The 23,761-nt window shown below is 43.2% G+C and overlaps 1 protein-coding gene across 3 annotated transcripts in view; it reads left to right on the forward strand.

The window, feature by feature from the left end:
* Positions 1 to 23,761, forward strand: part of SH3RF2 (SH3 domain containing ring finger 2) — a 132,987-nt gene that overhangs the window by 88,252 nt on the left and 20,974 nt on the right. For all 3 annotated transcript variants that reach the window (XM_041766517.1, XM_041766516.1, XM_041766515.1), the window contains exons 6-8: positions 13,937 to 14,028; positions 15,326 to 15,496; positions 21,912 to 22,147. In XM_041766517.1, coding sequence (XP_041622451.1) covers positions 13,937 to 14,028; positions 15,326 to 15,496; positions 21,912 to 22,147 — 499 coding nt within the window. The remainder of the gene's footprint in view (positions 1 to 13,936; positions 14,029 to 15,325; positions 15,497 to 21,911; positions 22,148 to 23,761) is intronic.

Raw genomic sequence — 23,761 nt, forward strand, 5'->3', positions numbered from 1 at the left:
CCAGCCCCCACTGACTCCTGCACCCTGAGAACCCTTCCGCCTTTCCTGCCAGCCAGTCACTTGGTCTAACCTCCAAAATGCACACACTGCTTTGCATACTGAAGGGAGCTCTGAGAGGGCCAGCTCTCAAGTCAGGATTTTTACTTTTTTTTTTTAAGTTTATTTATTTAAGTAATCTCTATGCCCAACATGGGGCTCAAACTCACAACCTCAAGACTAAAAATTGCATGCTCTTCCATCTGAGCCAGCCAGGAACCCCTAAAGTCAGGACTTTTAGGTATGAATCCCAGCTTAGCCAACTTGCTGGCTCTGTGGCCTTGGGAAAATTACTTTAATATGTTTTTGCCTTGACATTCTCATCTATAAACTGGGAATGGTGATGCTAATAATAGAATTTAACCTTTTGGTGTATTGTGAGGATTATATGAGATAACAGAGTACTTAGGAACAGGGGGCTCCTAGCAAGCATTCTGTACATACTAGCTCTTGTAGTTGTGTGATTTCCAAAATCTGTTTAGGTATCCCCCCATTTTATCTCAGTGAGATTATACACCCCTTAAGGGCAGGGATTGTGCCTTCTTTTCGACCTCATGCTCACATTGCCACACCTAGCCATCAGAACACTTAGAACAACTTGAGAGGAAGGCATCACACATTCCCAAATCTTTGCTCTCCAAATGTAAATGAGGATCTGCCAGTCAAAATCCACTGGCATGGCACATAGCCTTCTTTTGAGAGAAATGACACCCACCTTTTGTGGAAAACCATTGTTGGGAGAAGAAGCTGAGTTAGGGAACCTCTAGAGAAGATAAAGAACAAGAAGGAAAACTTCTCCCAAAAATATACCTTAATAGTTTGTTATTAGCAAATTTTAACACCAATAGAAGAGAGAACTGGGAAAAGGATAGTTTCTTCACAGCTGCCCCAGAGGGTTTAGACACTGACTTTCTTTACTGGGTGCTGGGGTATCATTCTAATGACTAAAGATACAAATAATCCTTTTACAGTTGCTCTAAGAGGGGCCAAAATTAGGGATCCAGTCCTGAATGCAAGTGCATGTCTTTATCCCTTTTTAGCAGGTATCATGACACCTGGAAAGGCTTTACTTTCTGTTTCCTTCAAGTGCAGTGCATGAACCTGGAAGGTGAGATGCATCAATTATATAAACAGCCTAGGGCCCTGGGCATATATGGTTTACTCAGTGAAAGGGGAAGACTGCAGAGTGCTCACTGGAAGGGTATTCAGCCTCTTTAGAACCAAGGCTGGGCCCTCAGGGCAGGGATGGTGGTCTGTGGTGGCAGCCAATCAAAACTATTTAAATCTAATTTGAGACAAGAGAGGGCAAGCTTCCCCTGAATCACAAAGACAACAAGCATGCTATCCAGAAATGAGCTTTAAGCACTGGCTTGGGAAATGTCACGTGTCCTTTTCACTCATTGTAGATCCTTGAGCCTACCTTTAGAAAGGACTTTGCAGCCACATCCCATCAATCCCATGAGAAGAAAAAATTGTTAAGTGACCAACCACATCAGAGGGTTTAGCCTCTGTCCAGGGTGTTTTCCCAAGTGTCTCCTATGATAGCGATACAGAAGAGAAAAGCAGACTTGCCACCAAAAAAAGGTATTAGCCTATGAGAGCTTGAGATCCTACAGTTCCTAAGATCATAAATCCTTCATGTATTGAGAGTATTTACTTAAAGAGAGCAAAGACAACTGAATTGATAATGTGGTGGGGCAGTGAACAATTTTTTTTCTCTTTTTAAAAATGTCTACTGAGGGCGCTTGGGTGGTTCAGTTGTTTAAGCCTCCAACTCTTAGTTTCGGCTCAGGTCATGATCACAGGGTCATAAGATTGAGCCCCATATATGGCTTCACACTCAGTGAGGAGTGTGCTTGAGATTCTCTCCCCCCACCCCCCGGCCCCTATCCCCCACTCACAAGCTCACTCTCTCTCAAATAAATAGGTATTTTTAAAAAAAAAAAAATTTAAACAGAAATGTCCATTGTGGTTGCAGTGATTCCTCTGAGAATTTAAAAATATTAATAGACAACAAACACATGGGAAGAAGTTAACATTCTGAAAATGCCAAGTGAATTTCACATTGTCAAATGATTTCCGGACTCACTAAATTCTTTAGAAGGGGTTTTTAAAAATTAATTCTTAGTCCTACTTCAATTTGCCTTTCCAGCTATCTCAGAGTCAGACCCATAAAAATTGCCAAATCTGTAGAGAAAAAGCTGTCAAAGTCACCTAAACCAGATAAAGGAATCTAGGAGCAGGCAGGTTCAATAGCTTGCCCAGGGTTACTCTGTGAAAGAGTAACAGTGTGGGAAGCCATACCTGGGAAAATCTGAAGGCAGACTCCGAGTTCCTCCTGATTGTGCTACTTCATCTTCTGACTGCTTTTAGTCTGCTACTGTCCCCATCCAGATCTCCTCGTGGGTCCATTTTTCCTTAGCTCAGGAAAGAACTGTCAGCCCAAATATCTCCACCATAGAAAACTAATCTCTAAGGACCACATGTAGTCTATCAGAATCAAGTAGAATAGGAAACCCTGGGTGGCGCAGCGGTTTGGCGTCTGCCTTTGGCCCAGGGCGCGATCCTGGAGGCCCGGGATCGAATCCCATGTCGGGCTCCCGGTGCATGGAGCCTGCTTCTCCCTCTGCCTATATGTCTCTGCCTCTCTCTCTCTGTGTGTGTGACTATCATAAATAAATAAAAATGTGAAAAAAGCAAGTAGAATATTTCTAAATATTTAGAGACTTATGCTTCTTTGGGACTCTTTTCTCTGGCAACTGTGAGGTCAGGAGCCTGGTGTGGGACAGATTGAAGATTTCTCATACAGTCTGCACTATCCTGGTGCGCACTGGCCTTTGTCACCGATCCTCAAGACATAGCCTGGCGCTCGATACTTAGTAAATGCATAACAAGCATCTTCTGTAAATAAACGCCATGAGAAGACCACAGCAAATTTAAGAGGAGCTTTGCTTGTTTAAATTTTTATGTCCTTTAATGAAGCCCAGTGAGAGGATTTAATTATAATTATTGCCATGCAGTTACTTCTCAAATGGACTGTTATGACTAGGAGGGCAAGGGTTATAATTAAGGTTTGGGTATACCCTGCCTTTGAACAAGCCCTAATAGTGTGCACCCCATTAGACTCAGCTTTGGTACTAAAACCTGCCTGCAAGGTTTCTTGAGGTAGAGGATAGAAGGGAGAGTGGCAGGGCTGGGAGTCACAGTGCCCAACCAAAGGACTCAGTTTAAAGAAGATTTTTTGTCTTTGTGGTTTGAGGGACAAGTTCATTTTCATCTTTGTCTCAGGAACCCAATGCAGAACACAGCTACAGAGAGATGCTAGACCTTATCCTTCTCTGGAAGCCTTAGGTTGAGATAGGCCAATCCAGTGTCAGGAAAGAGACTCCTGAATTCCTGTCCCCCACGCACAGTCAATACACCCATCACCAAGTCATCCTCAATGGGAATGTGGACTGTTGTGGCTGGCTCTTGTGTCCTAGAGAATGAATATTTCCTTCTTAAATCCAGTCCGAGTGAGAAAGTCCTGTTGCCATCATCTTCTCACAAATCTGCCCTGTATGTCTCCCATCTCATCAGAGTTACAGACATTGTGTGGAGTACTTTGCAGGCATGGTCTGATTGGATTCTCACAAAAATTCTATGAGGTAACTACAACTAACTTTGCCCCCTTTTAGCAATGAAGAAACAATGACTCAGAGGAATTAAGTCTAAGCTTCACACAGCCAAAATTTGAACTTATTTCAGACAGCCCAAGTTCATTCTCTTAGCCATGGCTGCATAGCATCTCATGGAGTTACAGAAATCCACATAGTCAGTGACTGTCTTATAGAGTTCTTCTTGTAAAGGAGTGGGACTCTGGAGACGGACTCTAAGGACTTGAACTCACATTATGGGAATCCATATTGGCTGGGATTGCCAAACTTCTACACAGATATTCCAAGCACCACCTTTTTTTCCCAAAAGAAGCCAGCAGGGGGATCCCTGGGTGGCGCAGCGGTTTGGCACCTGCCTTTGGCCCAGGGCACGATCCTGGAGACCCGGGATCAAATCCCACGTCGGACTCCCGGTGCATGGAGCCTGCTTCTCCCTCTGTCTGTGTCTCTACCTCTCTCTGTCTCTCTCTGTGTGACTATCATAAATAAATAAATAAATAAAATATTTTTTTAAAAAAAGAAGCCAGCGGAAGAATAATTAATAAGGAATTTATCTTCAGCAAACAGGATTTATGAAAAACATTTTACATCTGATAAACAGCATTGGCAACCCTTTAGAATAATATTATAACCATTAAAGAAATTTACAATCTTCCCACAAAGAGGGACACCTAGGTGGCTCAGTCAGTTAAGCATCCAACTATTGGTTTCAGCTCAGGTCTCAAGGTCTGGGGTCAAGCACCACATCAGGCTCCACACCCAGCAAAGAATCTGCCTAAGATTCTCTATCTCTCTCCCTCTGTTCCTCCATCCCAGTGCATGTACTTGTGCTTGCACTCATCTCTCTCATAAATAAATAAACAAACAAACCTTTTTTTTTTATCTTCCCACAAAGAAAACCCAGATCCCAACAGGTTGACAGATGAATCCTTTCAGTCTTTATAAACTTTTCCAAAGAAAAGAAGAAAAGAAGACATCCCTCAACTTATTTCATGAGGCTAAGATATCCTTAATATCAAAACCAAAAAACCACAATATGAGAAAGGAAAATTTGAACTCTACTTTGCTCTTAAACATAGATGCAAAACCTTCAAGCATATATTAGCAAACCAAACCCAGGGATTTGTGAACATGGAATACATCATGATTAATGTAGGTTTTTCCCAAGATTGAAAGGTTGGTTTAACCTTCAAAAATTAATTGATGTAATTTATCACATTAACAGATTAAAGGGGGAAAATCATGTGACTTTTTCTATAGCTATAGAAAAAAATGTTTGAAAAAATTCTACGTCCATTCATTATACATATATTTTTAAAATCTCAGCAAACTAGGAATAAAAGGGAACTTCCCTAACATGATAAATGGAATTTATAAAAATCTACAGCAAACATCCTACCTAATGGTTCAGTCTTAAAGGCATTCCTCATTAGCATATGAAAAAGAACAGAATGAATGCCTAGTATGCTCCTCCTCAACACTGTCCCTCCCAGAGTACCTGGCCTGTATAGTAAGGCAAGAAAAAGAAGTAAAAGGTTAAGTATTTGAAAAGAAGAAACATAGCTATCATTCATTATTTGTGGACGATATTGTTGTCCATATAGAGAACTCAGAAGAATCGGAGAAAAAAAATGTATTAGGGATCAATATGACTTTAGCAAGGGTCCTGGTTAAAGGTCAATACAAGAAAGTTCATTACATTTTTGTACTCTTAAAAAAATAGAAAATATTTTCTTAAAAGGATACCATTTACAAAGCAACTACATTTTTCAAATCTCTAGGAATAAATCCAACAAAAGACATGCAAGCCGTTTTTGGAAACAATTTATAATACTCCATTGAAAGACATTAGACCTAAAATAAATGAAGAATTTTGCCATGGTCTTGAATAGGAAGACTCCATAATCTTAAAGATGATTTACCTCAAATTTATCTATAAATTCAAATCCCAGTAGCTTGTTTGGAACTCAAAAGGTGATTCTAAAATTCTAATGGAAGGCAAGATAATAGCCAAGGTATTTCTAAAGAAGATGGAATTTGGTTGGGGTGAGGACCTACCCTATCAGATACCAAATTTTAGTTCAAAGCTGTAGTAATTAAAATGGCATGGCTTTAGCATAGGTATTCTATTAAACCAGTGGAACATACTGGAGAGCGCAGAAATAGACATAGCATGGAGACTTGATTTATGGGAGAGCAGGCTTTGCAGATCAGAAGGGAAGAATGAACTATGGCATTGGGCTAATTGGGTATCCATGTGGAAAAATATGAAATTGGATTCCTCCCTTGTCAAAAATCAATTCCAGGTGGATTAAAGACTTAAATATGAAAGGCAAAACTATAAAACTTTTAGAAGACTATAAAGAAATACATCTTTATGACCTTGGGATAAAAAAATCATATTCAAGATTTTTTAAAGTATAAACCACGAGAGAATATATTGTAAATTTGACTATAGGGGATCCCTGGGTGGCTCAGTGGTTTCGCGCCTGCCTTTGGCCCAGGGCGCAATCCTGGAGTCCCGGGATCGAGTCCCGCGTTGGGCTCCCGGCATGGAGCCTGCTTCTCCCTCTGCCTGTGTCTCTGCCTCTCTCTCTCTCTCTCTCTGTCTATCATAAATAAATAAAAAAAAATCTTTAAAAAAATAAATAAAGAAATTTGACTATATTAAAAATCAGAACTTTATCAGAAAACACTACAGAGTAAAAATATAAGCTACAAAGAATTCATATCCAAAATATTAGAATTCCATAACTTAAGGAAATAATAATAAACCCAACAGAGGAGAGAAAATAGACAAAGGACATGAACAGGCATTTCATACAAGACGTAAGAATGGCCCATACACATTTGAAAAGAAACTCAAGCCCATTAGTACTCAGAGAAATTAATTTGAAACCACAATGAGCTATCATTTCACACCCACCATAGACAGGTATTAAAAAGCTAGGCATTACCACATGCTGGCAAGATTATGAGGTAACAGGAATTGCCTTTTGCTGCTGGTGGAAGTGTAAATTGTTACAGCCACACTGGGAAACAATTTGTTATTACCTAATAAAACTGAACAGGCTCATACCCTATGGCCCATCAATACTATTTGTCAATAGGTATCATGGAGAAGCTCTTGCTCAGGGCGGGGGAGCACAAGGGACATATACAAGAATGCTCATAGCAACATCGTTCATAACAGCCCCAAACTGAACATCGCCCAGATGACACATAAATGATAGAATGGTTAAATGGTGGTATATGCATGCAGTGAAATACACACCGACAGTGAAAATCCACCACAAAAACTTATTATTGAGCCAAAGATGCAGCTCACAGAAGAATATGCTCAACACAAATCCCATTCACACCGTATTCAAAAACAGAAAATTTAAACAACATGTTGTTTAGGGATGTATGCCATGATGGTAAAACTACATAGAGAAGCACGAGAATGATGAACATCCGTTTCAGCACTGTAGTTACAAGGAGAGGGGCAGAGACCTGATTATGGAGGAATATGCAGGCGGCCTCTCAGTACAGTATTCAATTTCTACTTTTATTGTTTTTTTACGTTGGGTGGTATGTATACAGGTGTTAGTTTTATTATTCTTCTTTCGGTGATACATAAAATTATATACACCTATTTGTATGTGTTATATATTTATCATTTAAAATTTCCATAATAAAGGAAAATAGCAGAGCAGAGATGGGGATTGGGGTTCTGCAAAGATCGGGGGAGACAGAAAGTGAGTGTGACCTGCTCAGGGATCTGGGAAAATAGACCCAAGTCTGATGGAGGTGAAGAAGTGAGAGGGAATATAAGAAGGTGAAGCAGGAGGCAGATCACAGGGAATATTCAAAGCTTTGATGACTACCTAGGAGACATAAACTCAGTAGTCTTTACAGATACTTTGCTGACCTATCTGGGTACTTGAGAAGATTTTTTTTTTTTTGAGATAAACCTAAAGGGGTCTGCTGCCAACTCATAAATGAGTTCTCTTTCTCAGTGTTTTACTCACAGGGCAAATAAATAGCACTGGGTGGCCTCTCCTTGCTCATCAGGCTGAGCTGGCTCTGACATAGACTGAGATGGGAAGGAAGGAGAACAGTGTGGCAGAAAGAGCCCTGACTGTTGAGACCTTGCTTCTGCCAGATAAGGAACAAAAATAAAAAATAACACTATTCTTCCAGCCTTCGGATCTATTCCACATTACACGGGGCGCTGGACAGGGATGGTAGTCATCGTGAGTATAATATATCCATGAGCATAAAAACAGAATGCTGAATTTGGAAGGATGATTTTTTTCTAGGATGCACCAACCTGCCTCATATATAGGACCCCTTTAGACATATTGAAATATGGAAATGGTAACTGTTGGGGCACCTGGGTGGTGCAGTTTGTTAAGCATCCAACTCTTGATTTCAGCTCAGGTCATGATCTCAGGGTTGTTAGATCGAGCCCTGTGTTGGGTTCCATGCTCACTGCAGAATTTGCTTGAGATCCTCTCCCTCTTTTGCTCATCTATGTACTCTCTCTCTCTCAAATAAATAAATCTTTTAAAAAATGTTAACCTTGGTGTCCTACAGAAAGAGCTCTGAATATAGGGTTCTTGCTTCCAGTGGCCACCTGACCACCATTTGCCAGCCACCTCCACAAAATCATGTAAACTTTTTATCTCAATTTCCTCATTGGTAAAATCGGGGAGAATGACCATGAGGATGGTATCGAAGTTAGCACTGAAATTATAGGGTGTAAGAGTGAGATACCTCTCGAAGCTCAAGGCAAGCCTCCCCTGGCGGCACCCAGAGCACCTCCACCCCAGCACCCCTCATGCTCATAGAATTATGGATTTAACTGCCTTGTTCACTGCGTTAACCCCAGTGCTAGGACCAAATAAGGTCCACGCATTGCAATCGCTGACTCTTAATCAGACTAAAAGACTCTTAATCTTTACAGGGGTCGACTCCAGATTATCGATAATGGTGAGCAATATCATACAATACCTATTTTTCTGTCTCTAAAATGCAGCTCTTCTCCTAAACCTGAGTGAACACTGTAGGTTCGAGGCCCTTGTTAGCTCCTGGGAATACCAAGATGCAGAAGCACCATGGGCTCCCGAGAAGTTCACACTCCTCATGCCCACTAAGTTGCCAAAAAGCATGAGCCCTGGAGGAAATAGCTGAGTGCCACAGTATGGGTTGAGGGGGACAACAAACTTACATTTTGGAGAGTTGGGGAACATTATCCTCCAGAAAGATGGGGTTGCTTCTTCCCATCCCCCACAACATTCTTAGGTCCTGCTTTCAGTTCAAACCTTGCAGGCTATTGCATAAAAGGAGGCAGATGCTCCACCCACCCCTTCTCTACCTTGCGCAGCAGCTAATCTAGTTCTAGATCTAAATAAGTAGTACTTATTGAGCTTTTACAATGTGCTCAATAATTTGCATGGATTACTCTAGTTAATCCTTATAACAACTCTGAGAGAACTATCGTTGTTGCCCTCATTTTACAGCTGAGGACATAGAGGACCTACAGAATTGATCACTTGCCCAAATCACAAACCCTGGCAAATGCTAACCCCACATTGCCTGAATACTAACCTAAACCTCCCCTCCAGACTCCTGAGATGGAGCTTCATTCTGCATACCATGTGTGGCTGCTGGGGAAGGACCTCAGGCCAGACTACATGCCTGTTTCCTCCCTCGTTAACACCTCCAGACCCGAAAACGCCCAGAAGCCATGCAGTGGTATATTCTTCTGCTACTGATAAAGGCTTCCTTTAAATGAGTCATTTCCTTCAATAAAGAGGAAAAAAATGTTTTTAGATTATCGCAGAAATATCCACCCCTACCCTCAAATACACTCACTCCGTCCATCCCCACTCAAGCCCCCAGATGCTATACCAGGAAACACCATTTGCTGGAACACCTCACATCTGGCCTCAGGTCCCTGTGGCATAGGGACCTGAGGTCACAGCTGACCCCAGGGAACCACCTGCCAGAGACCCATTCACTCAGTCTGGTGACAGGAACACACTTGTCTCCTTAGAAGTTGGCCATCTCCTGGTTGTCCCCAGTTACTGGGTGGGGCCTTCATTTCTGTCTTGTTCTGTCTGTCCTCCTTCCCTGCCACTTTTTCTCTTCTCTACCTTTGTCTATCTTGTTCTCTTTTCCTATCTCTTCATTCATTCATTCATTCACTCAGTTTTGTTGGCCTTATTTATTGAGATTGGGTGTGATCCATAGATTTCCATTCTTGATTTCTCTCCTACCCAGGTGGCCTCTGCTATGAGAGTCACTAGCTAGCTGCCCGTCAATAAGCAAAACCATCCCTATACCCTCCTCTGACCAACCCCAGAGCTCAGTTCACTTGAATTTTCCTGCCAACTAGATAATATACTCATATTTTTTTTAAACACATCTGGCTTTTTTTTATTTTTTTAATATTTTTATTTATTTATTCATAGAGACACACAGAGAGAGAGAGGCAGAGACACAGGCAGAGGGAGAAGCAGGTTCCATGCAGGGAACCTGATGTGGGACTCGATCCCAGGTCTCCAGGATCACACCCTGGGCTGCAGGCAGCGCTAAACCGCTGCGCCACTGGGGCTGCCCTATACTCATATTTTTTATCAGCTTTACTGAACTATAAGTCACATAAAATAAAGTCCATCCATTTTAAGGATACAGTTCAATGACTTTTGGCAAAAGTATAAAGGCATGTGATTGACTACCAGTGTCAAGTTAAAGAACAGTTCCATCACCCTAGAAAATTTTCTTGTGCCCCTTTACAATCAGTCAGTCCTCTCCCTTCACCCCTGGCTATTGGTACTTTGGGCATTTTTTAGCATGACATGTAAATGGCATCACAGAATACGTAGTCTTGTGTGTCCTGCTTCTTTTACTTAGGATGAGATTAAGATTTATCCATGCCATTGCCTGTATTGCCAGGGAGATTCCCTTGTGGTTATACCACAGTTTGTGGCATTTGGGTTGTTTCGAGTTTGGGGCTAAAATGAATAAAGCCACTTAGAACATTCATATACGAGTCCTTGTATGGGCATATGTTTTCATTTTACTTTGATAACTACTTGTGAATAGGATTGCTGAGTAGTGTAGTAAGTGTATATTTAACTTCATAAAACATGGCCAACTTGTTTTCCAACATAGTGGCATCATTTTACATTCCCACCAGCAGTATATAAGAGTTAGAGTTACTCCACATTCTCACCAACACTTGGTATGGTCAGTCTTTTTAATTCTACCCATCCTCATAGGTATATAGTGGTATCTCATGGTAGTTTTACCTCACATTTTCCTGATAACTGCTGATGTTGAGCATCTTTTCACATGCTTCTTGGCCACTTAATACATCTTCTTTTGTGGTATTTTTAATTGGGTTGTTTGCCATCTTCTATAAGGTTTATAAGACTTTTTCTGACATTTTTTTCATCTGTCTTTTTTTCTTCCTTCTTTCCTCTATCCCCTAGCTCTATTTCTTTCTCTCACTGTGTCCTTGTCCCAGTTTCTGAAACACATACTCCTGCCCCCAGAGTTGTCCACTATCTCCCCTTCTTTCCCTCCTCCTTTGCCTCTCTCTTCCCTCCTTGTCCACACATATTCTCCTTCTCTGCCAGGAAACCTCACAACCTGAGAATCAAGCCTCATTTCCCATCCCATAGCAGAAAGCACTCCATCACAAGCCCACTAGTTTTAGTCCTGGTGAGGTTCAGTGTTCCAAGTAGGGGGAAGGACCCCCGTCTCCAGGTGAAGACCCAGAGCAATAAAAAGACATAGCCTGGTGCCATGGAGGGATGGCTTTGCATTCTGACATCTTCCCCCTCCCTTAATGATTAATAGTGTTTACAGTTAGAAGGGCTTTTTACTCAAACATAACACTGGAAAGTCATGGGTATTAAGTGAAATGCATCCTGATTAATCAGTGGTCCAACCGTCTCCATGCACATAAGATTAATTGTTCACATAACAAGACTCTCCCTTGGCACATCTCCCAAGCCCAGCAGGGATTTATCTTGCCCAGTCACAGGGAAGGAGCAGCCTAGCCGAAAGCTGGCAACTTTTCTTCTCTGTTTAAGAGAAACTGGTGTGACAGTATTTGATTGCAAAGCTCAGATTATTTTATGCAGCATTAGAGAGCACCAGATGGGTGACTACGGAATTTTTTTAAGAGCTTATTGAGATATACTTCACCTGCCATACAATTCATCCATTTTAAAATGTACAATTTAGTGGGGTTTTTAAATATATTCATGGATATATGCAACCATTACCACAACTTTACAATGTTTCTTCTCCTCCACAAGAAACCCTGTACTTTAATTGCCACTCCCATAACCCTTCTCATTTGCAACCTCTAATCTACTTTCTATCTCTACGGATTTGTCTATTCTGGACATTTTACATAAGTGGAATTATATAATATGGTCTTTTGTATCTGGCTTCTTTCACTTAGCATAATTTTTTCAAGATTTATCCATGTTATAACCTGTATCAATACTTCATTCCTTTTATGGCTGAATAATATTCCATTGTACAGATACACCACATCTTATTTATCCATTCATCAGTCAATGGACATTGGGGTTATTTCCACCTTTTGGCTATTATGAGTAATGCTTCATGTATAAGTATGTATGTAGACACATGTTTACATTGTCTCTTGGGTATGTACTAGGAGTGGACTTACTGGGTCTACTGCTAATTCTGTTTAATCATTTGAGGAACCATCAGACTATTGTCCAAAGGAGCTCCACCATATTACATTCCTACCCACCAGCAACTGTATGAGAGTTTGAGTTTCTCTACATTCTCCTCAACCCTTGTTATTATCTGACTGGAATGGTTTTCTAATCCTATCCTAAAACTGGCAAACATAAATACACAGCACACATATACTTAGACAATCATCAACAAAGAACACACACAAAACTACCAAGTCATGTATAGTGGCACACACCTCTAGAGTTCACATATATACACTTAGAATCCCACATAGACATTTCCAATCACAAGCCCTTATACAGACCATCACACACAGTATATATACGTGCATATCAATCCAGAGACTCACATGTGTGAACATAACCAAATACACAATAGACCATACTGTCGCAGATGTGCATATAATTGTCATGAGTTGTAAACAAACATACACACAGAACAAGAGACACATGCACTCAATAATGCATCCCCACTTGCCCAAATACACATATACAAACAAGAGTTGTACCCACAAAAGTACAGCCCTAAAAAGGCACACACATATAGTAATTATCACTCATGGTGATGTATTTACTCTGGAAGACATGGAGATGGTTGAGATTAGGTCAGTCCTTGGGTCTGCTGGGTAGGAAGACCTTTTCATTTATTTGTTCTTTAAACTACAAGTACATATTGAGTGCATAGAAAAGATAACAATGAACAAGGGATAGTCCCTGCCCTCATGCAAATTATAGTCTAACCACAGGGGCAGTCACATCTATGAGAGGTGGCAAGAAGGAAAGAAGCAAGGTCATGTGTAACACAGGCAGGGTGCCAGGAGAGTAGTTTCCGGGTGTGTCTCGCACTGTTACTCCCTCTTTCATCCTGGCAAAGTGAACACTATTCAGATTCACCTATTCAAATCACTGGTTAACTGGTATGTCTCTGTGTGTATTAATATGAGCACTAATAGGAGTATGGGCTCAGGACCTAGACTACCTGAGTTTAAAACTTGATTTCTTACTAATTGGGTGATCTTTCCCTCAGTTTCTCATTCAAAATTAGAGAATAGTACCTTTAGTAAAGATTAAATTAGATGATACTTGCAAAGCACTTAAAAGTGCCTGGCCAGTGTTAAGTTCTCATTAGTAGCCATCATATCATTTTCTGAGAGTAGGTTTCCATAGGAGGGCTAAGTGTACTGGGAGGAGGTGGGGAGAGACTGGGGGGAAAATCAAGGAGCCTGGCAGTGCCCTGTCAACTGGAAATTGCATGAGTCTTCATCTTCTGCCCATATTTGAGCAGTCTTTGGGAATGCAGCCCTGGCATGCCACCCCAGCAGGCCATAAACCAGTCTATCTCCACCCTACTCTGCCCACAGCCACAAACCACAGAGAAGATGCATGATGGGTGGCACTGGGCATGGCTCTTGGTTTTCAGCTGCATCAGGCCTTTCTGCAGCAGCTTTGCTGTGGGCCTGGCTTGTGGCATTCACTGGTTCTGCTTGGCTGTCTTTTCTGTCTGTGTAGGTCAGCACTTACCACCCTGTACCTGCCTCCCCAGGACATTCCACAGCCATCATCAATCTTCCTGGATCCCAGCAACACCTCTCCGCCAACATGTGAGTAACAAGCTCAGCCCTCCATCTCTAGGTCCTGGCCAGAGTGGCCGTCTTTGCCATCCCTCTGCCATCAAGCATTACCACTCCCAAACCATTCCATCTAGAGAGACAATAGCTCCCCTTCCCTTACATCTTTTAAAGGAAATCATGCTTAATAAAACCCCATAAATTGGCAAACCACATCCTCCTAGCTCATTATTTTCCAAGAATTGAAAGAGACTGGAAGATTATACACCAGAACATTGCTGGGAGGTTGGATATTGCAGTTTCTACTGACTTACTATATAGATTCAAAATGATGGGTCACAAAAAGATGTTACTTTAGGACCAGCAGAAAATAAATACAGCATTTTAGAGGAGGAAAACGTGGTGGATGAGGACACACCCCCAGCCCCTTTGATAAAACCTTCCAGTGTCTCATGGTCCTTGGATTCTGGAAGGACTTCTTGATGTCCAGCCTGAAGCCGTACACTAGTCACCTGAATCTGGCAAGCCATCATGGGTTCTTTTTAGTGCTTTTAGTCAGGCAGATTTTCTTAGTTTCACAGCCTTGCTAGTGTCTTCACCCCTTGACTTATATCTGGATGTTATTTAATCTGCCTGATCCTGTGTGGACTACAGAGTAGAAAGTCACTGCTCAAACCCAAGGACATTTTGTGATATTACAAGTCCATTCTCTTCTATCCTTCCATGAAGCCAGGATTCTACTATGTGCTCACAAACTAAAATCTGTTCCTCCCCCCAATTCTCAGGGTCTACTTCCTTGCCTACATTAAGCTAGTTCCTTGAGCCTTTCCTGGGGCTCAAACATGTCCCCACTCTCAGGAGAGGGAGTGGATCAGAGAGGCTTGTTCTGGCCTCTCCTTTCCCTTCATTTGCTGGCTACAACCATTTTCCTGGGTAATACTCTGAGCAGTATGAAAAAGCACTCTGGGCAGAGCCACCACTTCCTGTGTGAGACCAGGCTCTGCCACCAATCCCTGGTCCTGTCTCTGTCCTAGGGCAATTTCCGCACTGTCACAATGCCACAGTGGCCTAGCTTAGTGATTCACAGCTGTGTGGGACTCTATGGAAGACTGAATCAGGAAGGGCAGGGATGTGGGCCCCTCCACCGTGGTTTCACCATGCTCCATCACTGCTACCTACCTTCCATACTGGAGTGTCATTTTTAAGAAGTTTGTTATTGCTAACCATAGGGACAGTGGTCCCTGATGTTCCATTTCCCTTTACCCTTTGCTGGTTCCAAGCTCTCTGCTAGGCACACTCACCTTCTTCACCTATTCCCTTGTCTCCCCAGGTTTGTAGCCCTGCACTCCTACTCAGCCCACGGACCCGATGAGCTGGACCTGCACAAAGGAGAAGGCATCAGGGTCCTGGGGAAGTACCCAGACGGCTGGCTCAGGGGTGTCTCCTTGGTCACTGGGAGGGTCGGCATCTTCCCCAACAACTATGTCATACCCATTTTCAGGTGCGTCCCCTCCATTCTCAGGGAGCAGAGGCAGGGTCACCTAGGCCAGGGGCCAAAAAATAACCCCTTAACACTTTATTTTTTTAAATAGTAACAAGTTATCTTTTTTATAGCTCTTCACATTTTACAAGGACTCTTACCTCACTGCCTAGGCCCAAGAGTCCTTCTCATGAAATAGATGTTATTTTACAGATGAGGAAAGTGATATACAGAGTTCAGCAACCCACTCAAGAACTGAGTTTCAGGTTTTAATACTGTACACACACCCCAAAATCCCATTCACACCCTGCACCCTGACACTCCCATCTAGTTGAATAACGGAAACATGCGATGATCAGAAGACCCCTCCGAGGAAACTTCAGGAGATCAGGAAACTTCTTAGGACATCAGGCCAGTAGGCGAGTTTCTAAGACTCAGGTTACCACCTGTCCATACACACCCCAGGCCACAGGCAGGTTACCCTGGAGGTCCATGTCCCTTACAGTGTTCCTAACCTTTTTCATTCTCTGGCACATCAGACACTTCCCCTTGTCCAGCTGCTCATACTGGAACCACAGATGCACACATATCCCAGCACCTCCCCTCCCCCTCCCCCGCATCCCCACGTCAGCCCAGGTACAGCATGTCACAAGGCCGTGAGGCCGTCAGCACACACCAAATGCTGGCTTTGTGACATACCTCTGAGGAAAGTGATAACCCATTATACTCTCTGGGAATCAGCCCCGCAGTCATATGTCCAGTTTGGGGGACCTTCATGTAGGTGGGGCACGGTGTCCAGAGGAGGGCAACAAGGATGGTGAGGAGACAGAGAAGCATACCACAGAGAGAAACTAGGGTTAAGTTGCAGAAGACGAGGGTCAGAGGGATCATAACAGGCTGTAGACTGGAAATCTATTTCCTGAGGGGGCAGTGAGCCGGCGGATACAACCTAGAAGGTTTTGGTTCAGTGAAAGGCTGCACTTTCTAATGCATAGATTTTTTTCCAAGAAGGTTGGCTGGCAAAGTGATAGACCAGACCCCTTTCTAGGAAGAGTACAGGTCACCTCTAGCTTTCCGTGGATCCAGGCTTATATAAAATGACTTCTTCACATGGCAGAAGGTTGGAATTGAAGTTATTTCCTTCAGTGGAAGGTCCTTGGAATTTGTTAGAAAGTTGCAAAATCTCCATAGGCAAAGGAAGTGTCTCTATAACTGATGCCTTGGTTCATTCATTCAACAAATAATTATTGAGCACAAACTATGTGTCAGGCGCCTTTCTAGATGAACACCAGTGAACAAAAGACACAAAATCTCTGCCCACTAGAGCTTATATTCTAGTGGGACAGGCAGACGATACACAAGACATACAAGTAATATATAAAAGATATGTAAGTAATATATGCGGAGTGTTAACAGTAAGGGCTAAGAAGAAAAAGCAGAAAAGCGGGATAGAATTTGTGGCGTCATTGCGGGAGGTGACTACAGTTTTAATAGGTTAGTCAGGGATGGCCTTACTAATAAGAAGGAAGAAGGAAAGGAATGAAGCAGGCGTATTCCAGACCACAGGAACAGCAAGTACCGTTGCCCTGAAGTGGGAGTTTGCCTGACATGAAGGCCAAAAGGACTGAATTACAAGTGAGGGAGACGTTTGTAGTAGATGAGGTCAGAAGGATAACTGGTGGGCCAGATCATCTAGAATTTCCTAAGTCATAATGAGAAATTTGGTTTTAATGCTATCACAGGGTTTTGAGCATAAAAGTGACATGATCTAACTTATGTTTTAAACAGAATCCCTGTAGTTGCTAGCTTGAGAGTAAACTATAGAAAGAAATCATGGAAGCAGAGACTAATTAAAAGCATATTGTAATAATCTGGGGAAGAGGTGAAACTGAGCTAAGGCAGGTGTCAGCCACGGAGGCAGTGGTTAAATTCTGAGTATACTTTGAAAGCAGACACAACAGGATTTTCTGACAAATGAAATATTGGGTGTGAAAGAGTAGAGTCATCAGGATGAATCCTAGGTTTTTGCCCTGAGTAACTATGGAGTTGCCTTTTACTGAGAGAGAGGGGTTCTGAGAGGTGGCAGTGGGGTTGGGGGGGAGGACAAAAACTCAGTGAGCAGCGGATTAAGTCTTAGATGCCTATTAGTAATCCCAGTAGAGATACTGGCAAATGGTTGAGTACAAAAGCCTAACATTTAAGGAAGAATGTCCAGGCTTGAGATGGTATTTAAAGCCCTAGGGCTAGATGAAATCATGGTAGGATCAGTTGCATTGGGGAGAATGATAGTGAGCCAGAAACTAAAATCTTCATGGAATGAGCAGAGAGGCTGAGAGAGGAAATGGTGACAAGATAGAGTGGCAGGTGGTAGAGTCTGATAGTACAAGTCAAAGCTGAGGAGGATTGAGGAAGGTGGGAGAATGGTCTAGAGGTGCCAATGAAGAGCAACCTTAACTTATGAACAGTTTCCTCCATGACATGAATTCTCCATGATCATGTCTACTACTAGGGCATTTGCTTATGCATAGGGCCTTAACCCAAAGTCCTGGTTATTCTACAAAACAAACAAAAAACCTTTAGAATAAGAGTGACCATATAATTTGTCACCCAAACTAGGACACTTTTAAGGGAAAAAATAGAGGTACTTTTAATATACCAGGAGAGCAGCTGTAAACTGAGACGCTCCTAGGAAGAGATGAACAAATGGTTACCCTAACTAGAATGCATGTAGGATTCCATTCCAGTGGACTTCAAGGCTCCAGCTTCCCTTTCCTTCCTTGGCTTTTCTTCTAAGTACAAGTATTGTGTCTGTCAGCAAGTCATGAACATCTAGACTCACCTGTTCCAAGTTGGCATCATGTCAGACAGTGGATGGAGTGTCAGCCATAGGTTTCCATTGAGTCTGTCCCTGATCTTGATTTCATAGAATCCTAAACATATGTGTGTACTGAGGTGCTACCTATGTGGATGGGTGTGTTTGCTTCTAGGGAACCAGTATTTCCAAGAAAGTCCCTGTCAGAATATAGTCTCCAGGGGGCTGTTAGATGACAGAGGATGAGTGCTTTCTGTGTGTAAAGTTCTCCTTGATAGCCCCCTGATGCAAAGAAAGATCTCATCACCACTAATCTTAGACATGGGTGACTATGGCCCAATTTGTCTACCTGGGAGCAGTTCACCCTTGTTCTTGACCACCATTTCCACTGTGGGTAGTTTAGCTCCTTCTGCCTCTCAGAGCTAAATGGTGTTGTCCTTTGTCTACTGAGTTTCCACTACTTTTAGCAGGTTGTGTTAGGACTAACAGGTTGGACTACATGTACACGGCCCCTTCCTGCTCTTTGGTTTTGTGTGTGAGGCTTTCCCAACCTTCTTTGTCTTTCAGTTTGCAGTGATGCCTCTTACTGCCACCAGCTCTCTTGGTGTAAAATATAGCCTTTTGTAAAAGAGCCAAGGCTTGAAAGTATGAGGCACCCCATAAGCATTTGCATGTTTGCTCTTATTAGCATTATTCCCTAATAAACACATTCCCTGTCACAGTTTTGGGACTAACTCTAGAGAGACTGACCTCCTCCTCCCATCAACTTAGCTGAGGAACAAGCTCAGCCAATCTGATGCTCCCTCTTAGGACTTGGAAGCTTGAACCAGAGAGGAAAGAATGTGGGTACAGGTGAAAACCATCCATGGCAAGAGCAGGGGTAACAGCATCTGATCAGAATCCCCTGCCTAGAACCCCGCTGCTGGGCTCTCGGCAGCCTCCCTTGGGTCCTGTCTCCAAGGCCCCTCTGTCCCTCATGACCTCCCAGCACATTCCCTTCTTCCAGGAGCCAGGATATTTCTCTTTCTTGCAACCTTCACCAGATGTGTATGCCCTCCTGGTGTGCTATGGGTGGAGAAAAGCAACACACGAGCCAACATTAATTTCTCTTACCTTTCTACACAGAACTGCATAAAGATTGCCAAGGTGCGAGCTTCTGCCTCAGCAGGAGGCTACTGCCAGTGGTGAGCATGGCAGAGGGGGTTGAATATGATGCGAGCTCTCATGGGCTCATATCACAGATGGAAAAAGGGACACAGACCTGCACACTCAACGTAGCACAGTAGAGCAAGTCAGAGGCAACATACATCCTTCCCACCTCAACCCAAGAGTGTCTTTCAATCTCTCCATCTGGAAAACAAGAATCAGAATGTTTGCAGGTCTGGGGTGTTATGGGGACTACTGCTATATGTTAGCAAAGTACTTTGATACCAGACCAAAGTGCTGGGCAAGTGCTGAGCTTTTTGCCAAAAGACATAGAGGGACTCAGTGTGAGGTCGGGGCTTGGGATGTAGGAGTTTCTGGAATCTGGCCTAGTGCCAGGCTCAGAAAAATGAGGTCGTAGCTTGGTCTGTAATAGTCATTCAAAAGAGGGACTTGTGAAATAAGGCTGCCTTGGGCTAATTAGCTATATTCTTTCCTTGCTACTGCTGCTGTTACTGCTGCTGGGCTGTCTTTCCTGTTGCCAGCCCATTTTACAGGATCCAAGACCTTGAGACCTCCATTCAAAAGATGGACAGATGCAGCCCTCTGCCACAGAGGTCAGAGGCAGGGATTTCTCTCCACTGCCCAGTCCCCAGCTCCGAAATATAGTCTGAGCTCTTACCGGCAGGCAACCTAAACCTACTCCCTTCACTGACCACGTCCCCAAGGACCAGAGACAGGTTGTTGGCCATGAGTAGGAGGCCCTGGCAAGCATCATTCCTGGGCCTCTGGCTACATCTGCTTCGTGGGCAGAGTGGGCCCCATTAAATGAAGCCTAACTTATCTGTGTATAACTGGCTGGCTTGTTGCTAAGCTCCGTATCGCTTTTTTAGGCAAAAGGAGGAGGAGAAATAGGGGAAATACCCCAAAGAGAAACCTGTGGGCATTAACGGAAAGACCACCAGGGAGGGCATCTCTGAGCCAGGGCTTTGGGCAAGTCGATCATTCCTGGGGAGTTAGCAGAAGTTATTTCATCAATAGGGTGACAAGCTGATCCATTGACTGCTCAGAAGGGACTGTGATCTTGGGGTAAGATTAGTAAAAGGGCAAGAGGGCGTGTGAAATGGCAGCCATTCCCCATAGGGTTCAGGGAGTAACAAGCTGGAAACAACGGACTAGGGATTTTTGTTCTATAAGATTTTAATACTAATCTTAAAACTCAGCCCAAGGCTGAAAAATTGGAGTCTTCTGAAGGCATGTGTAGGTCCTACCCCCTTCTTTAGTTTATTTCTTTCAAGCAGAATGCAGTGTTCTCCTTGCTACCTAAACAATGAAGGCTCCTACCAGCCAAGATGGGGTGTGCTCAGTGGTAAGATAGTGATAACAGTTCAGTGGTACAGCAGAAGCCAGCCTGAACTTGGATTCAAATATCAGGTCTAGTAGCTGGTTGGCCAAGTAACTCCAAGTCTGTTTTCTCATCTATAAAGTAATGGCACTAAAAGTACCTACCTCAGAAGGCTGTTGTGAAGAACCCATGGGGTAATGTGGGCAAAGCATTGCCCAATGCCCAGAATCCAGTAAGTGCTCAAAATATGTTAGCCCAAATGACTGGCATCAGTGCCAAGGATCGTGGAAGCCATTCAACAAACATTTGTTAATAAGCAGTATATGCAGAACACAGAGGATATAAAAGAGATCATATAAAATCTCTTCCTCCAAAGACTTTAGAATCCAGTGGAAAAGTCATTGAATGAATAAGAAATCAGAACTGGGTGGCTCAGTCAGTTAAGCCTCTGACTCTTGATTTCTATTCAGGTCATGATCTCAAGGTCGTGGGATGGATCCCTGCATTGGACTTTGCACTCAGCACAGAGTCTGCTTATCCCTCTGCCTCTGCTCCTCCCCACCTCATGCTCTCTCTTGTGCTCTCTCTCTCTCGATCTCTTGATCTCTAAAAGAAAGCTAGGAAGGAAGGAAGGAAGGAAGGAAGGAAGGAAGGAAGGAAGGAAGGAAGGAAGGAAGTTAGGAAGGGAAAGGGAAAGGGAAAGGAAGGAAGGAAGGAAGGAAGGAAGGAAGGAAGGAAGGAAGGAAGGAAGAAAGGAAGGAAGGAAGGAAGAAAAAGAAAAATCAGAACTGCAAAGCAAGTTGAACACATACAAGATATTATGCTCTGAACCCATGGGGTCAGGAGTGATCAGAGCTGGTGTGAAGAATGACAAAATTCAAGTCTTCCTGTTCCATCAGGGCCCCAATATGAGACCCTGTCCCTGCCCCCAGCACACCCACACAGGGCCTCAGCTGTAGGAGGTGAGGCCTACTTAGTTAAGCCTGTGTGGTTGATAAAGGGAGTATAAATGGGTAGGAAGAGGGTGGAGAGAGGCCACATTTAGTATGTGGTTGAGAACTGAGAGTTTTTTAAAATAGGACTCTTAACTGAGCATTTTCTTTATTTCTTCTCTTTAAAATGCTTGCAACAACCAGAAAGACATCTAGTTTTCCAGATTCTCGGAGTCCTGGTCTCTACACCACATGGACATTATCCAACTCCTCTGTGTCCTCCCAAGGCAGCATTTCAGAAGGTGATCCCCTGCAGAACCGTCCCTTCAAGTCCGTTTTTGTGCCCACCGCAATTGTCAACCCTGTGAGGAGCACAGCCAACCCGGGGACTTTAGGACAGGGCTCTCTTCGGAAATCCGGGCGGAGCAGCATGAGAAAGAGTAAGTGGTGGCAGAGAGGTACGTGCCTTGAGCTAAGTAGTGAGGGGATCTGACTCGGGGGTAGACGGAGCACCTTTTGCAAAAACGAAATAGTGGCTTTAAAATATGCTCCCGTAAAGAGTGCTTTTGATTCCCAAATAGTGACTGGTTTTACTGGATGAAGCCAGACCAACTTAAGGTCACTGCCCTTGGTCACCCCATACCTGTACACTGAATGGCTGGGATGATAGCAGCCCTGGTGCCAACATATGAGAGCACAGCCAAGGTGGAGGCTGGCTCTAGTTAGGACAGAATAAGCAAAGTACTTGCTGGGTCAGTGCTTCTCAAACTATGCTCCAGGGAACACCTCAGCGGTGCCAAAAGGGAAACATGGGAGGGATGGGGAGGAGGAGGCAAAGAGTGTTAAGGAGTCAATTCTCTGAGCCCCTAAATCTTGCTTAGTTATTTAACTAATATAAATTATATTCTATAAAAATAAGTCTTCATATCCTTAACCCCTGTCCCAAGTGCTCTTCCACATACATAAATAGTACCCTGTAATCATACCTACTGCGCTGTCTACATCTTGCTTTTATTTTTACCTGTAGAACATCCACATTGCTCACATGGCAATACTTTTATCTCCTAACATACTGCAATTTCTACCTAAGACTTCATCTTCAGGTATTTTGAAAAGTGTTTGAAACCCATTGTTCTACAAAACATGAAGATTCTACATTTGCATATGTCTCTTGAAGACCATGAGGCAAACAAAGTAAATTTAGTTTATTCTGCATCCTCTCTTTTAAACTGGGCTGTGCAGTCTCTCTTCCATCTTAAAAGATGGTTAAATATGAAAATGCAGTACAACTCATCAAAGCAAGAAGGTAACATGTAGGACAGTTTTCCTGCCACACAGGAAAACATGCCAAGAAAATTCAAACAAAGTCTTAGCTGCACCCTCTCCCAGTGCCTTCACCTGACCACCTGCTTGGCCACCATTCCCACTATGCTGCCTCTACCTGACCATACACCTCCTTCCTCCTCCCTCCTGACCTGCCCCCACCTCCCCCCCACACACACACACACACAAACACGTACTAAATAATCCCACCACAGCAGCCTTGGGCAAGTGAATGGACCTCTTTAGTACCTACCTCATCAGGGCTATTGTGTAGATTTAACAAAGTAATCCATGTAAGACTGATGGCACAAAGTAAGTCTCAAGAAACCATAACTGTCTGCATAGGGTGATCATTTTGTCAATACTGTCATTGCTGCAACAACCAAGCAGGTCATCTTTGGTCCATCCAGTGTGTGAACTTGACTCAGTATTGACATGTTCACACTCAGTTTAGACCACTTAGGAGTGCTGAGAATTGTGTCTTGTTGGCAGTTGCTCACATTTCCTTTCACACACTCCTTCTCTACCTTGGCAGAGATCGTGACTGGCTTAAAGTTTTGATTGCTTGCACTATATGCTCATGTGATAAGAAAGCACTAAATCTCTTGGAAATGAGAAGCCAACAAGATAAATAGAGGAGGCATAAAACCGATTTTTCACACATTTCCAGGAGCCTAAGGACATGTCTGCCCAGGGCTGCTTTGACTTTCTCAGGTCCCTAAGGCTTTCAC

Source organism: Vulpes lagopus, chromosome 8 (genome assembly GCF_018345385.1).
Source record: "Vulpes lagopus strain Blue_001 chromosome 8, ASM1834538v1, whole genome shotgun sequence".
In the NCBI taxonomy this organism is placed as follows: Eukaryota; Metazoa; Chordata; class Mammalia; order Carnivora; family Canidae; genus Vulpes; species Vulpes lagopus.